The sequence below is a fragment of the Odontesthes bonariensis genome, chromosome 8 (assembly GCF_027942865.1).
Source record: "Odontesthes bonariensis isolate fOdoBon6 chromosome 8, fOdoBon6.hap1, whole genome shotgun sequence".
In the NCBI taxonomy this organism is placed as follows: Eukaryota; Metazoa; Chordata; class Actinopteri; order Atheriniformes; family Atherinopsidae; genus Odontesthes; species Odontesthes bonariensis.
The window spans coordinates 30,865,395-30,881,814 of NC_134513.1; the positions used below are offsets into that span (position 1 = coordinate 30,865,395).

A 16,420-nucleotide genomic window follows, 5' to 3' on the forward strand; every position below is an offset into this window, starting at 1 on the left:
GCACTTTAAATATATTGGGTTCGTTCTTTCTTAAAGGTCAGAGGGTTTTTTTTATTGGGAGGGGGGCATCTTTGACAAAATAGATTTAGTGATGTATTTTCCAGGCTTATGTCTCTCCTTTGATGTTATGTCTAATAGGCGATATTTATTTACAGGCAATCATACAGCGACTCAACACTGCTTTGTAGTTTTCTATAATCCAGTATTAATAATAATAATCATCCTTTTCTAACTTCCAGAGTGTCTGTGGTACTTCACTGTGAGTTAGCGTTGTATAATATCTCCATGAGAGCTTTGCCACTGCGACTTCAACAGCCACGTGAAGCAGCCACGCCTGCGATCGCTTGTAAAGACATCAAGCGCTGCTCGAGCACGAGAGAAGCTGACATGACAGAACCGAGGTGAGCTTGTGCGGGGAGAAGGTGATCGGATTCATGTGTGCAGTGGTGGGAGTTGGGGATGGTTTAGGTACAGGGAGTGTCGCTTCGCACGCCGAAGCCATGCGTAAGATTTGCGAGCGCCGCCGGTGAGGAGTATGCTGGATCATGAGTCAGGAGCCGACATGCGACTGGTCCAGCAGATCAACACAGGTATGAAGATCCAAGCCGGGAGCGAGCACGTGGGTTGCAGTAAGGTGGGAGAAAACCACGACAACCAGGTCATCTGTTTGCAGTGTCAGGACGAGGTAGTGCGGGTTTGTCCGGGAAGTCCTCGTAGTCCCCGCCGCGCCGTCTCGACGCGCCTGTCCTCCGGATCTGCAGGTAAAATTCATCCTGTGCAGCAGATGAGCTGAATGCCTGATGCAATCACTTGTTTGCCCACACATATCATTATTCTAATGGATAAAGTGTGGGTTTAAATGAGGGCGTGGAGCTAATGTGTCCAAATAAGAGTTTGGGACAATAACAAGACACCTACACAGAACAATGACTTTTCTGTGTCTTTAGATACAAAATGGATACTAATTAGATTAATTATTAATCATTTTTCTTTGTTGTATGTGTCATGTGTCAAAATATAAATATAGAGATCCTCCTCGAAGATACCACCACCATCACACACATTTCTGTCCAAATTAAAATTGCCTAGTCAGAAAGATGATCGAACAGTACAGCTGGGCTTTAATTCATTCATCTGATGATAAATAATGGATGTGGCTCTGAGGTTGATAGGGTTCTCAGAGTCCACTTGCTGACTTCCAATAGCTTTTGAAATCTGTCCTACCTGCAAGTTTATCTCCAAACATGGAAGCACACAAGCAGATGTGAGTGCCAGAGCTGAGAAAACTCCCAGATAAAGATGAATACCCTGCTGCAGTTACTCTTTTCTGACACGTCTGTGGGTGTTAGATATGAAAATGAGAAGTTCTTTAAATTGCTAAATTAGCCGAACCAGTTGTACTCAGTTCAAAAGGAAAGAAGAGGTGTTTGTTGGTACCTTTTAATGTAGTGAGTGCCAGGAAAGTCTTCCCCTTCTGCAGAGACAGATTAATGAGTTAACCTTTATCTCCACTGAGAGTTGGTGTTCCACATTACAACTGCAGATTCCACTGTTGAGGTTCTTGTATCAATTGACCATGGAATAAGTTAATATTGTGTATAGTCTCTTTATTCCTTTAAGTAAATGGCATATACAGCTTGGTTGAATGAAGATGGAATTTGTCATCATTACTAATGCATAGTTGTGTACATTTGCAATTTTTTTTTTTTTACACATTTGAATTGATTGTTTTCTTTGAGAAAATTTTTTTCTCATATATAATTTTCAGTTTTCTTAAAACTACAATAAACTGGTTGAAATCTGAAACAAATGAAGATTGTGAGCTCAGAATAGTCTTTTGACCGATATTTATTAGAAACCTTTGCAAAAGGATCGGACAGATTACATAATTCCATGAAGCATGCATGAAATCTGCATGTGTCTGATACTGAAGAACTGAATCAGTCGGTATATGTGAAAGTTTCAGAACAAAGAAAAATAGTTTTTTGACATGCAGATGCTCAGGGGAGGATTAACCTCTTTCATTAGTTTGAGGTTGTAAACCAAATCTGTCACTTAAAGCAAATCCAGATATGTCCTCTATCACAAAATCTACTCTGTAGGTATAAGTATACAAAACAGTTAAATGATTATGAATAAAAAAAATTTCTGCTCCAAAACTTAATTCATATTACCAGCCTACAGGCCTGTCACATGTATAACATGCATAAATAATCTTAGCCTTACTGTCAGAACTACCTTAATTTCCACTGTAAAATTTCTGTTAGCGTTTCTGTTAGCCAAACTAACAGAAATGTCATATTTCCACTCATAGTATTTGATAAAGCTAATGCCTTTTCAATGACATCATCTTGATACACCTATCTTCTGTTAGTGACATGGCAGACATGCCATATGAAAAAGAAAGTGTGCCCGTCTTTCAGTTGCATGTTTGTTTTATGAGTTAAGAATTAATAATAAAAAAACTCTGGTCCCAAGCAGGTCTTTAAATTAGATAATACAACCTCTAAGTACAGCAAATGATTCAGCAGCTTGTAAAACCACCTTCATCAGCAATAACTTGAAGTAATCGTTCTATATGATGTTATTAGTCATTCACATCACTGTGGAGCAATTTTGGCCCATTCTTCATTACAATGTTGCTTCAGTTCCTCAAGGTTCAAAAGAATTTGTTATGCACAGCTCTCTTATGGTCCCATCATAGCATTCCAATCAGGTTGAGGTCTGGACTTTGACTGGACCTTTGCAACACCTTGATTCTTTTCTTTTTCAGACATTCTGTTGTAGATTTGCTGGTGTGTTTGGGATCATTGTTCTGTTGATGACCCAGTTTCAGCTAAGTTTTAGCTGTCGGACAGATGGCCTCACATTTGACACTAGAATACTTTGGTATACAGAGAAGTTCATGGTGGACTCAATGACTTCAAAGTGCCCAGGTCCTGTGGCAGTGAAACAAGTCCAAATCTTTACCCCTCCACCACCATACTGAACAGTTGGTAGGTGTTTGTGCGGTCCGCCGAGCTGATGATTTGCTCGCTCGATTCTGACTTACCAATTAATCAAGTGCATTTGATTAGCAGCACCTGGCAAATACCGGAGACAGCAGTAAACATCAAAAAAGCGGTGAGGGGGGTTCTAAAACATTGCAGACGACTCATAAATTAGGCTTAATGTTGAACATACCGCAGTTCTCCTTTAACTCTTGTTGAGGCAGGATTTTGCACACTGCTTCTGTATTTTGGCCTGGTTTTGGTAAAATAAATATTTGAACTGAATTAAAATGTCATGAGTCATTGTTTATCTGAGGATATATTTACCTAATTTCAAGACCTGAAAAGGATAGAAGGATTTCTTTTTATGATGTCCTGATGCATCAAACATTAGAGCTGAAAGACTGTGTCATGTCGTTTTAAAGTAATTGCATGCTGTGTGTGCTTTTTGTTTCGTTAGTTTTTTTGAAAGCCTATTTTTTACAGAACTATGAATAGTGTTAAACTACTAGTAGACTAGTATAAGAGTAGCTTGAGGGACTAAAAAAAAACAAAAAAAAAACTGCTTAGTTATTGACAATTTCTTTTGGCAATTATTCATCAACTAAAATGTCTTAATTATAACAGCACTATCTGCCTAACACCAACTGGCAAAGGTAGTGTTTAACTGTATTTAATAGCTACAAAACCAAAAATGTCTGTTAAGGAGTTGTTGGAGACCAAAACAAACATGAAAGGAAAGGAAAGTGTTCAATGACACAGTGTTCAGAGATTGGTAAATTGAAGCACTAAAGCTGCCATACTCATGGAGTTTATTCCCACAACTCTGCCAAGGTTAAGAGTTTTCCCCCATGTGTAGCTTGATGTTGTTCAGGGCACCAACATTGCAGCATTAGGGGTTTCAGCCCTGTAACACTGTGGGGTCAGGGATTTTCTAAAGCCCCCTGGAACTGCACGAGGCTCAGTTGCTTTGTGGGCATATTTGAAACTGCAAGATACATAGTACCATTCTATTCCCTAGGTCTGAAGAAACATTTTAGTGTTTTACATTACAAAAGCAGTGGCTGTAAATGTGACCTGTGTTAAAAATCAATGCCTTTATTGGACTATAAGTTGCTTTGCATAAAACCCACCATGTTTGGTTTCTATGTGCCTCTGCTTCTCCCATAGATCGTGAACCCAGCAGCAGCAGCTACAATGTCTCTTCAGGAACCTTTTACAGCTGTGTCAGTCAGATCACCATCGGTAAGTCTGAGAGAGACTGGATTGTTTTTGTTGAAGAGAAAATCTTTTGTTTTACCATTTTACTGTCACTCTGCTCCAGGATTATTTTGTCCCTAATAAAACTAAAATCCCTGTGTGTTGCTGCTATTCACTGAGTTACTGCTAGCTCCCAGTCATTCATTTATGTTAGTTACGTAACAGTTTTAATACATTTTTTTTTAACATGGATGATAGATTATGTTTTAGCCATTTCAAATGTGTGTGTACTGGCAGAAAATCTCATGTAAAAGGAAAGGTTGATCATTCTACAGAGCAAGCTGTTCAATCTTCTAAACTGAAAATGCTGCATAATGGTGGCCTTGTCTTTACGCCAAAGGGCTCCTTAATCTCCTTTCAGATTAAAAGGCAAAAACACCAATATCAAATTGTCCAACAAGAATGTTTGCTTCCAGATCAAAATATTGAGTTTGACTAAGGAGTAAAAGATCCATATTACTACATATATTTCCACTATTGTATTTATTTGCACACCATTACAAAATTACACAAAAAATTAACACTGCTTTTTAATCCCAATCTGTGACTATCATTCAATGTCAGGTTCAGTTTTTCAAGAGTGTATTCGGTATAAAGCATGGATTTACCATCTGAAAAATGAAGCCAATGCAGAAGTTAGACCTGCATTCCTTGTAAAGGCCAACAGGGGGTGACTATTTTGGTTGAAAAATAAAGAATTCTAGTTTATTATCATTAGATGTTTAGACCAGTATTTTCCAACTCTGGTCCTCAAGGCACACAGCCCTGCATGTTTTCCATGTTTCCCTGTTCTAACAAACCTGATTCAAATGAATGGGTCTTCATCAGCCTTCTGTAGAGCTTAAAGAGCAGCCTAACTTCTTTGAATCTGGTGTGTTGGAGCAAAAACACATGTAGAGTTGTGTGCCTTAAGGATCAGGGTTGGAAACACTGGTGTATCATTAAGTGTAAGGGAATTATCACATGGCTAATTTACATATCAATATAGATGTGCGTTACCAAAGCTGTTTTTCAGCTCCTGCAGTTATGTTAATTGTAATACACACAACATGCATTTTCTTCAGATAAGTTACACTGTTGCAACCCAGCAATATCCCTGAATGAATGAATCATCCCTTTGGGGTACGTCCAATATATGGTATTGGCCAATATATTGGCCATATATATATGTATATATATATATATATATATATATATATATTATGGCCACTCAGTAACATGCCCCAGTAAAGTGGATGAACTTAACTCAGACAATGCTGTGTCATTATGGAACAATCACTGCAGATTTTTGTATGCGTTTTCACTTATCATCTACATGAAATAAACGTTTTGGGCACTGTCAAACTTTTTGGAAAACACCAACTAGGGTAAAGATTTTCACTGACTCCAACTGTAACATGAATGTGTGGACTTGGAAACGCAAGAACCTGGGTATTTTTGATAAATACTGATTTATTTATTTATTTTTTATTTTTTTATAGGGACACTGTGTAATTTCTTCCCCCATCTAGTGGTGGAATTTTATTTTGCAAAGTTGAATGAATTTGCTCTCTAGCGCCTCGCGTTTTCAAATGTGCGCTGCAACTTCTTGAACTATGGCAGGCGGAATGTGTCAAGATTCAAGAAGCTACTGTATAGCTTCAGACTCATGGTCCATACAAACAAAAATAAATCAAGACACACAGTACAAAGGATTACATAACACACATACAATAACACTATAAATACAGATGACAGATAACATGTCAGATAACATAAGCTGACATAGCCTTTGGTGTGCAAGCAATGCAATTAGTCATATTCCGGGAGTTACCAGAAGTGACGTTGACGCAGCGGTAGCGTTAGCAGCAGTGTGTAGTTGCTGGAAAGTGTTCTTTTAAATAAACTCCCGGTAAACTTACAAACTTTCTAATGCCTCGTTTTGTGAGTTAAGAGCCTATGTGTACTACGGGAGAAGTTTGGTAACAATCAATGCATTATTAGTGGGATAATTTACGAGATAAAATTTATTTACCATTAGCGGCTGTAATAAGCCATTCGGCTTGCAGGCCTGGCGAGGAAATCGCGATTCGAAGTGCTTATGTCCCTCTCGGCACTTCATCGTTTTTCATAGACCGGAAGGACATGGCAGCCTCCATAGAGCTTGTAGATACAGACAAGTTATTCTTCACTCAGGAGGATAAGTGAGATTGTTGACAGAGATAATTTTACACCAATGAGGCCTAATTTATGAATGAATATGTTGATTTGAGCTAATAAATGACTTAATTTATTACATAGTGTCCCTTTAAATTTAATTTAATTTTTTTCTTTAAATTTTTTTTTTCTATGCACTTTTTAGTCTATCATCCACATGAAAACACAGTACTTGACCCTTGAAAACAAATATTTCTTAAAACTGGGTGAGGATATTTAAGAATTTCATGTACGCCATTGTTGTGTTGACAGGGTGGTCTGGGGGCTTGGCTTGTCACGTCAGATTGGGCACCTTTGTGTGCTTTGGTTTACTTACAGAATAGGCCTCCCTTTTGTTGATGTGGCATTGGAAGATGCTAGGAATATCATGCCTGTGCTAACTTGTAAACAGCACTTTATACATGCTTATACTTAAATCTACAGTTACTCTCCAACTATATAGAAGGAACAGAAGCGTCAGAATGCGCTACGGAGGTCACTGCTAAATAATCCAACACAGAACAAGCTCCGAATGTCTGCAGTTTTTGACAGTTTCAGTCAAATGTTGAGAAACAAGTGGTCGTTGCTACGGAATGGAAAAAGAATTTTCTCTGAATTCCTTAGCTAGGAAATTGTTTTTGAATTGGCTCTATATGAACGAATTGGATTATTTTATGAATAATTATGATTACAATTAATTGAATTCCAATTGGCTTGAATTGGACTTTAATATCTAAGTGCCTTGAGATGACATTTGTTGTATTTGGCGCTATATAAATAAAAATGAATTGAATTGAATTGAATTGAGAGTGCTGCATCACCTACATATTGTGGGTAAGACAACTGTAATGACGTCATCTGTCAGTGCTGAAAGAAAGGTTGCACACACGACTATGCTGCAAGCAAAGGACTATGGAGCTAAATCAGTCTCAATATTCACAAATGCGCTGGACAAGATTCATAAATGCGCAAGACGGTTTACAAATGCGCAGGACAAGATTTACAAATGCGCAAGACGATTTACAAATGCGCAGGAGAAGATTCACAAATATATTTCGGATGCACATACAAATATAACTTGATTTGCAAACTGATTCTAGTCTGTTGACTTTGCTGCATTTGTGTGTGGATTTTGACTTCTGCCACACAAAGTGTAAGCCTTTTGGCTAATATAGTTTTATTGCGAGAGAGAAGACAAATTTCCAGACATAATGGTGAGAAAAATTATACCTGTAAAGTGATAACTGTGGGCAATGTGACTGCTTAAAGAAAACTTTTTTCTTAAAAAAATGTCCTGCTTACCCCATTCTTTTAAATGAACTGTACTCATATAGCACTTTTCTAGTCTAGCTGACCACTCAAAGTGCTTTTACACTACATGCCACATCAACCCATTCACTCACTTACAGCACATCTTAGTCTATATAGGTCGACACAGGACTTTTTTCTCCACCATACACATTCATACACTGATGAATGCATCCAAAGGTAATGTGGGGTGCTGTGTCTTGCCCACGGGCGCTTCGACATGGGCCCCGAGGAAGCCAGGAGTCAAGCCATTGACCTTCTGATTGGCAGACAACTGCTCTTCCTCCTGAGCAACAGACCCAGTTGAATGTTAGTCACACGCTGTGAACAATCCATCTATTTATTTTTACAAGGACTTTATCTGATAAATTGGCCAATATTTTTTAAATGGTACAACACACATTTTGAAAGGTCTTAGACGTCATCATGAAATCGTTCCCATGAGCAGTGATTCTGTGTGGAATGGTGTTGTCAGTGGTTAAAAAACAAACTCTCTTGACTCTACTTTTTTCTTTTTTTTCAACAACAAATAATGTGATTGCACCTTGCAGCAGTCCAAAGAGGTTGAGCTGTGAGCTGTGACGGCTAAGAGTTCAATTCAATTCATTTTTATTTATATAGCGCCAAATACAACAAATGTCATCTCATCAAGGCACTTAGATAATAAAGTCCAATTCAAGCCAATTGGAATTCAATTAAGTGTAATCATAATTATTCATTAAATAATCCACTTTCCAATTACCGCCCAATTTCCCACCTCCCATTTCTGTCAAAATTGCTGGAGAAAGCTGTTGCTGCTCAGCTGCAGCTCCACCTACAACAGCACTCTCTGTACGAGAAATTTCAGTCTGGTTTCCGTCCAGCGCACAGTACTGAGACCGCATTGCTGAGAGTTACCAACGATGTCCTCATGGCAGCTTACACTGGCTCTACTTCTCTCCTTGTCCTCCTTGACCTCACTGCAGCCTTTGACACTGTGGACCATAATATCCTCCTCCACCGTCTTCATGAGGAGGTCGGTCTCTGTGACACGGTTCTGGACTGGTTTAAATCCTTCCTCTCCAATAGGCTGGAATGTGTTAGTCTTGGCAACGCCAAGTCCCAGACTGTCTGTGTCTCCTGTGGTGTCCCACAAAGGTCAGTTCTAGGGCCCCTGCTATTTTCCCTTTACATGCTGCCTTTAGGTCAAATCATTAATCGGCACAACATCTCCTTCCATTGTTATGCTGACGACATACAACTTTACATTAGAACTGGAGCATCATCATCACCATCTTCACTCACTGCCCTCACTACCTGCCTGGAGGAGATAAGGATGTGGATGAATCAGAACTTTCTTCAGTTAAACTGCTCCAAAACTGAGGCCATATTGATTGGCACCCCTCATCAGGTTCAAACTTCAACTCTGACGACTCTTTCTTTTTCTGGACAAGACATCTCCCTCTCCACCGCTGTTACAAATCTTGGAGTAAAAATGGACTCTCAACTTACATTTGAAAATCACATTAAGCATCTGTTTAAAACCTGCTACTTTCATCTTCGTAATATCTCCAAAATTCGTCCATCTCTCTCTTTCTCTGATGCCGAGACTCTCGTCCATGCCTTTGTTTCCTCCAGGCTCGATTACTGCAATTCTCTGTTTGTTGGAATCCACAGAAAACATCTTCAGAAGCTTCAATACATTCAGAACGGTGCAGCCAGGGTTCTATTGAGAGCTCGTAAATCTGACCATATTACACCTATTCTCCATGATCTGCACTGGCTTCCTGTCACTTACAGAATTCAGTACAAAATTGCTCTCATCACCCATCAATGCTTAAACGGAACCTGACCAGATTATCTGAAGGATCTTCTCATTCCACATTCATCCACCAGATCTCTACGATCACAAGACTGCAACCTCCTCCACCTTCCTCGATCCAGATTAAGGACCATGGGAGATCGGGCATTCTCTGTGGCAGATTTTTGAGATTTTTACTAATGAAAAGTGTGTTACAAATTTGATTTATTATTATTATTATTATTAATTTGTTCATATAGAGCCAATTCAGAAACAATTTCCTATCTAAGGAAACCAACAGATTGCACTGAAACGTTTTTATTTACCGTATTTTCCGCACTATAGAGCGCACTGGATTATAAAGCGCACTGTCAATGAATGGTCTATTTTCGATCTTTTTTCTTATATAAAGCGCACCGGGCTATAAGGCGCATTAAGCAAAACAAAACAGTGTCGTTGCTGTTACCTGGCAGTTCAGTGATGATTCGAAAATGAAACTTATAAAATCGGCTCGGCGCATGCGCAAAATCACAAAGTAGCAATTCTCGACAAGTAGCACAATTCGACTGAACACCGGCCTTCGTGAAAGCTCGGACCACATTTGAGACTGATACCTTAGCCCAGGCATCCACGATCCGTTGACAGATAGTAGCGAAAGTCGCCCGGCGCTGTCTCCCTCTTTTGGTGAATGTGTGTTCGCCTTCTGTCATCCACTGCTCCCACGCAGCTCGCAGTTTAACTTTGAACGCCCTGTTGACACTGATATTCATGTCCCATGCTAACGCTGTTGCCTTCAGTCGAATAGAGACTGTAGAGACGCTTCTACCCGCTGATCTCTGTTTAATAACTCACTGTTCAATTTTGTTAGTATTATGGTGAATCACAATATATATTACTCCGCTACGCTCATGACTACTGTAGCCGTAATGCTGCGGTGCGGCTTTGTAGTTTACCAAAGTCTTACTAAAACATTTTGACAGAGCGCCGTGTACCACACAAAATCGCTTCGGGGTCCGTAAGCTAACAAGAATAAATCCATATATAAAGCGCTCCGGGTTACAAGGCGCACTTTTGTTTTTTGAGAAAATTATAGGCTTTTAAGTGCGCCTTATAGTGCGGAAAATACGGTATTTATTTTTTCGGTCCAATCTCCCGTCCTGAGCGTGCCTGAGGCGACTGTGGAAAGGAACGACTCCCTTTTAACAGGAAGAAACCTCTGGCAGAACCAGACTCAGGAAGGGTGGCCATCCGCCTCGGCCAACTGGGGTTTGAGAAGACATAAAGGGGGGCTGTAACACCATTCAAAGGATATCTGTTGGGACAGGGAAACATGAGTTAATGACCACAATAATGTCACATATACATAATGTCATTTGACAAATTGAACAGGGGAAAAAGAGAGTGAAGTGAGGAAAGGTGTGACAGATGAGGCCCCCCAGCAGTCTAGGCCTATAGCAGCTTAACTATGGGATGTTTCAGGATCACCTGAGCCATCCCTAACTGTAAGCTTTATCAAAAAGGAAAGTTTTAAGCCTGGTCTTAAAAGTGGAAAGGGTGTCTGCTTCCCGGACATTTACTGGCAGCTTATTCCACAAGAGAGGGGCCTGATAACTGAAGGCTCTGCCTCCCATTCTACTTTTAGAAACTCTGGGAACCTCAAGTAAACCTGCAGTACGGGAACGAAGTGCTCTGTTAGGAAAATATCTTACAATGAGATCTTTAAGATATGATGGAGCTCGTTCATTAAGAGCTTTAATATGTTAGGAGAAAAATCTTAAATTCTATTCTGAATTTAACAGGGAGCCAATGAAGAGAAGCTAAAACTGGAGAAATATGATCTCTCCTGTTAGTTCTCATCAAAACTCTGGCTGCAGCATTTTGGATCAGCTGACGGCTTTTCAGAGAATATGTGGGACAGCCCAATAATAAAGAATTACAGTAGTCCGATCTTGAAGTAACAAATGCATGGACTAGTTTTTCTGCATCACTCTGAGACAGGATGTTCCTGATTTTAACAATATTACGAAGATGAAAGAAGGCAGTCCTAGAAACCTGTTTTATATGCGAGTCAAATGATAAATTCTGGTCAAAAATAACTCCAAGACTTCAGTTTTGTCTGAATTTAGAAGCAGACAGTTCTGAGTCATCCAGGTCTTTATGTCTTTAAGACATGCTTGTAGTATGACCAACCTATTGGGTTCTAAACTAGACTAATTGAGACTCTTCTAAATTAGAGGAACGCCACTGTCTCTCCAGCTGCTGCATGTAGGTATGTAGGTATCCCAGGTATCTCTTCTCTGTCCTGAATTAGAAAAAATAGAAAGCGGGAGAGCTTTGGACCTAGAGTCACCCTGTTGGATTTACAAAGGGAAAGATCTATGGTCTTGCTCACAGACATCAAAAAGAGGTGGTGTGCCGTCAGTGATTTAAAAGCCCTGGCCTTTGTTTTAAAAGAAAGAACAAGTCAGCATCAGTATAGGTTCTTAAAAATTCTAATCAATTGTAATCTTCCACTCTCCTTCATTGTTGTAGGAATTTACTGCTGTTGTGCAGCTGATGGACAGTTAATCTTCACTCTTGGGCAGGAGCTCAGTGAGGGATGACAGTAAAAGAAAAACAATCAAATAACCATGCTCAAATTTTAACTACATTCTATAGCAACTCACTCAACAGAACCAGTAACCTGATTTAGGCTATCTTTTTTTTGTCCCTAATATTTCGTATTTTGGCATCAAAGAGGGCTCATGCTCAAATTTTTTTATCTGATATTCAGCTACTGACACCATCAATGTACTCTCAATCTGTAGGATCTGGTTCCAAATAAGTTGGGATCCTGTTAAATGTAAATAAGAACAGAATTTGATGAGTTGCAAATGCATGTATTCACAAGAGAACAAAGAAAACATATCGAATGTTGAAAGTGAGACTTTTTACTGTTTAGGAAAAATTATTTGCATAACTTGAATTTAACAGTTAATTTATTCATTGTACACGGGAGCTACGAGAGAGATTTCCCCGCAAAAACACCTTTTCGCGCCACAAAAGTGCGGGATTTGAAAGCATAATTTGCAGCACAGCAGTCAGTCTTCACCAAACCGAAGACCCAGGGTAAGGCCGCAACTATTGCTTCCTATCGAGTCAGTCACGTTCTTGCTAAACACAAGAAGCCATCCAAAGACGGCGAAATTGTAAAGGAAGCCTTTTTCGAGGCAGCAGATAGCCTTTTTGACAACTTTAAAAATAAAACTAAGATCGTGAAGGCCATTAAAGAAGTGCAACTCTCCCGCAATACTACCACAAGATGATGTGAGGGAATGGCTGTGGATGTGGAGGGGCAACTGAAGAAGGATATTGGTGCGTGTGAGTGCTTTATTAACAGATCAACAATGACTGATGACCCCCTTGCAGCCTGCCTACACCTTGAATCCAGCTCCTACACTCCTGACTACGAGAAGCTAGTCTCCTTCTCCCAGTGCCATGTCTCCCACTAGGGTAGGAAGTGATTTCTGCTCTAGGACACCAGCGCTCTATGTGCCTTTAATTGCCCAAATAATAAATAAAGTTTTTTTTAATTTTTTGATTTGAATTGAATTGAATTTTTTCAAACTCAGATCTACCCGTTTTGTATCTGGTTTATTTTTCTGTTTGGTTCATATTAAGGATAGTTTTGGTTAGTTACTTCAGGCTGGAAATTATGTGTGTGGGTTTGCGATGTTGACACTGGACTAGTAGATCTCGAGAGGTTGGTTGCTTCAAAAGTAGATCTTGGGTCAAAAAAGGTTGGGCACCCCTGCACTAGACGCATGTGTAGAAAGCCCCCGGATAACAACAACACGGCAGCTATGAGCTAACAGTGCAATAGTACACGTTCGTTCATTCATTCATTCGTCTTACAGGTTAATGTACAGGTTACAGGTTTTCATTCTCATGGCCACATGGATCTGGCAGATGCAGAAGTGATATGGTCACAAAATCCAAAATATGGTATTAGTTTGAACCACTCTAATATATTTGAGGTTTCACATACTTTAGATGAAAAAAAAAAGTGCTCTTTTCATGGTCTCCTTTTGAGTAGCCTTTAGCTTACCTCGAAATTTAGAGCATTCTGACCGCTGTAGGCAAGAACACTTACACACAAATATTTCCATACAAGTACACAACCTCACTTATTAAAAAAAAGAAAGGTGACTTTAATTACCTGTTGCCAAGCAACAGAATCTCATTAACATGTCTTTGTACTCTGTTAGCACAAGTATCAAAATATTTTCTACCAATGTCACCAGATGATATCTTCTTTCATCCTTCATCCATTTGATTGTAATGTAAATTAAGTAATGGAATTCTAATGGACTTATTTTATATATCTTTTGTGGAATTAGTTACATGGGTGTGATTAATTATTTTGATATGCCAGTTATTTAATCCACTGCCTTACAGACCCCATTCTGGGAAAATCACGAATATGCAGCAGAGATTTTCTGAAAATTTTCCCAAGATTCCCTGAATTGTTTCACAAAATTCTGCTCTATAATTGTTGAAAAACAGGTTATTTGTTTATTCTATTTTTCAACTAATAAATGATTCTCTGACTGAGTCTGCCACAAAGTTCTGAGTCACAACCCACCCTTGCTTGGAAATACTAATAATTTGGTAGATACCCAAATCTATCACTATCACTATGTCATATCATCTGGTGATTGTAGACTCTATAAACCTTTCTGTCTGACTTTGCCTCCCTTCTAACCTTTCTTTGAAGCAACACTAGAAAAGTTTGTGAACCTTAAAACTATGCGAAATATGTTGACTGTTGTTATGCACTTTCCTGGACTGGAAACTCCCCTAGAGCATCCTGGGGCCCTGCACCGCACCATTTTGCTTTATGAGCTCTTCAACATAGCAACAAAGTATGTGCGTTGCTGTACATTTTAATGGATGACATGGAAAATGTTTTATATGACAGTGGTATCGCATCCAGCAACTGTAGGAACTAAAGAGCAAAAAAAAGAATGATTGGGAAATGTTCCAACTTTTCTGGAAATGGTGCTTGTAAATATTTGTGTATTTTGTGTAGTTTATACCATATGAATATTTGTGACTTACAAATACTCTCTTAAAGGCATATTTCTTTTTTGTGTGAATTGGGGTCTTAATAAAGCACCATATGGGTCATCAGTGTCTTACCTGCTGCAGACAACTGTCAGTGATCTCTGTATGGAGAATCAAGAGCTCTCCGACTGAAACCACTATGAGATTTCTGTGTAGCTTGTAGCTTTAGCTCGGCCATTTGGAAAGCTTCTGATTCTTCAAATAGAGAGCACTCCAACCACTGTCTAATAAGGTTGGACACCGAACACTTATGAGACCCTCACACAAGTATCATATTTTACTGCACGTGAGGAACACTGTTCCAAACGGACTTCCACCAGTTATCCTCTGTAGGCACTCAGCTCAAACCTATTATTGCACAGTGCAGCGTGTGGCCTAGATACCTGCACCTGCATTTGTTTCCTCACCTCTGAGGATGTCAGAAAACAGAGGTGCTTACATATCTGGGCCTCGCTCTCCTCTGAAAGCCACGAGGGCACTTTTTTCTGATGACTGCAACATAGATATTGCTAAGAACACACTATGTCCGCACGTTGTGAGTTTTGGAGGTCGTACGGATGCATGCCAGGTGTAGATTACAGCAGTGCCTCCGCCCCTGCTGCAATTCCAGGTGACTTTTATGGGATGTTGAGGATCAGCAGCTCAAAACAGTCATTAATGTAATTTAAAAAGCAAAAGCCTTATTCAGTCAGCGGCTGTTTTGTGTACATGCTCGACAATTCTCTGACCATTTTACTGTAACTAGTGATGGCAGAGTTTGTCTGGTTTGTCTCTGTGTGGCCCTGTGATGGACTGGCGACCTGTCCAGGGTGTACCCCGCCTCTCGCCCGATGACCGCTGGGATAGGCTCCAGCCCCCCCGCGACCCAACCGACGGAATAAGCGGGTATAGAAAATGGATGGATGGATAGTAATGGCAGAAATCTACCAATACCCACAGATTCCTTTAAAACTTTTTTTTTCTGTTCAACATACACCCTTACATACCACTACATGTCTGTGACACCCTGTTGTGATTTCAAAGTGTCTCGCTCTTTATTCAAAACCGATACACTGCCCTGTTTTGTGTAATCTGCAGTCTGTGTATGTCTCTCTAAGTTTTGTTACCACATCCTGTACAACTAACTGATACATCTGTGTGTATGGGACTGTATAGGTTTAGGTATAATTTAGCCAATCGTCCCTGTTATTTTGTCACCTCTATAAAGGTCAGTAATATGAGCTCTTGGTGACAAATTGTTTTATATCCTCACACTTTGGATCTAGTGCCAAATCATGCAACTGAAAAAGGAGGTGTGATAATAGATTATTTAGGGTTCGTTTAGTTCTACAGACTCAGTAATGTTTGATATTGACTGTTACTGCAATATATATATTACTTAGAGATCTAAATTACTGGAACAGCTAATAAAATGGACTGAATATTAAAAAAAAAGTACACTCTCCTCACCAGTTTATTCCCCCTCTCCCATGCTTTCTTCCATTCTACCATTTGATTTAGACTGTAAATCACGACTATAATGTCCACAATGTCCAGGGCACTGAGCCATCGTTCCAAAGCTCATTGGCAAATAAGAGGCCAACCCTGAAAAAGAGGGTTGTGGCAATACTGCAAATAAAAAGACAAGCAGCTCAAATAAGAGAGCTGGCATCGTAACTGCAAAGCTGACATTCAGGATAAAAGTCTTACCAGTAAGAGCAGAGAGAAAGAAGCAGAAAGAACTTTAAACTGAATTTACACAATTACTCAAACAACTTTTTTGTTTTTGTTTTATTCCTTCTGAAATTCTTTTTTTTGTTTC

The 16,420-nt window shown here is 39.5% G+C and overlaps 1 protein-coding gene across 3 annotated transcripts in view; it reads left to right on the top strand.

The window, feature by feature from the left end:
• Positions 1-325: 325 nt before the first annotated feature.
• The window catches only part of LOC142385550 (anoctamin-4-like), a 79,871-nt gene continuing 63,776 nt past the window's right edge, over positions 326-16,420 (top strand). For all 3 annotated transcript variants that reach the window (XR_012770211.1, XM_075472177.1, XM_075472178.1), the window contains exons 1-2: positions 326-761; positions 4,161-4,235. Coding sequence is in view for 2 of the 3 variants with exons in the window: in XM_075472177.1 (XP_075328292.1) it covers positions 536-761; positions 4,161-4,235 (301 nt within the window). In the remaining variant the exon portion in view is untranslated. The remainder of the gene's footprint in view (positions 762-4,160; positions 4,236-16,420) is intronic.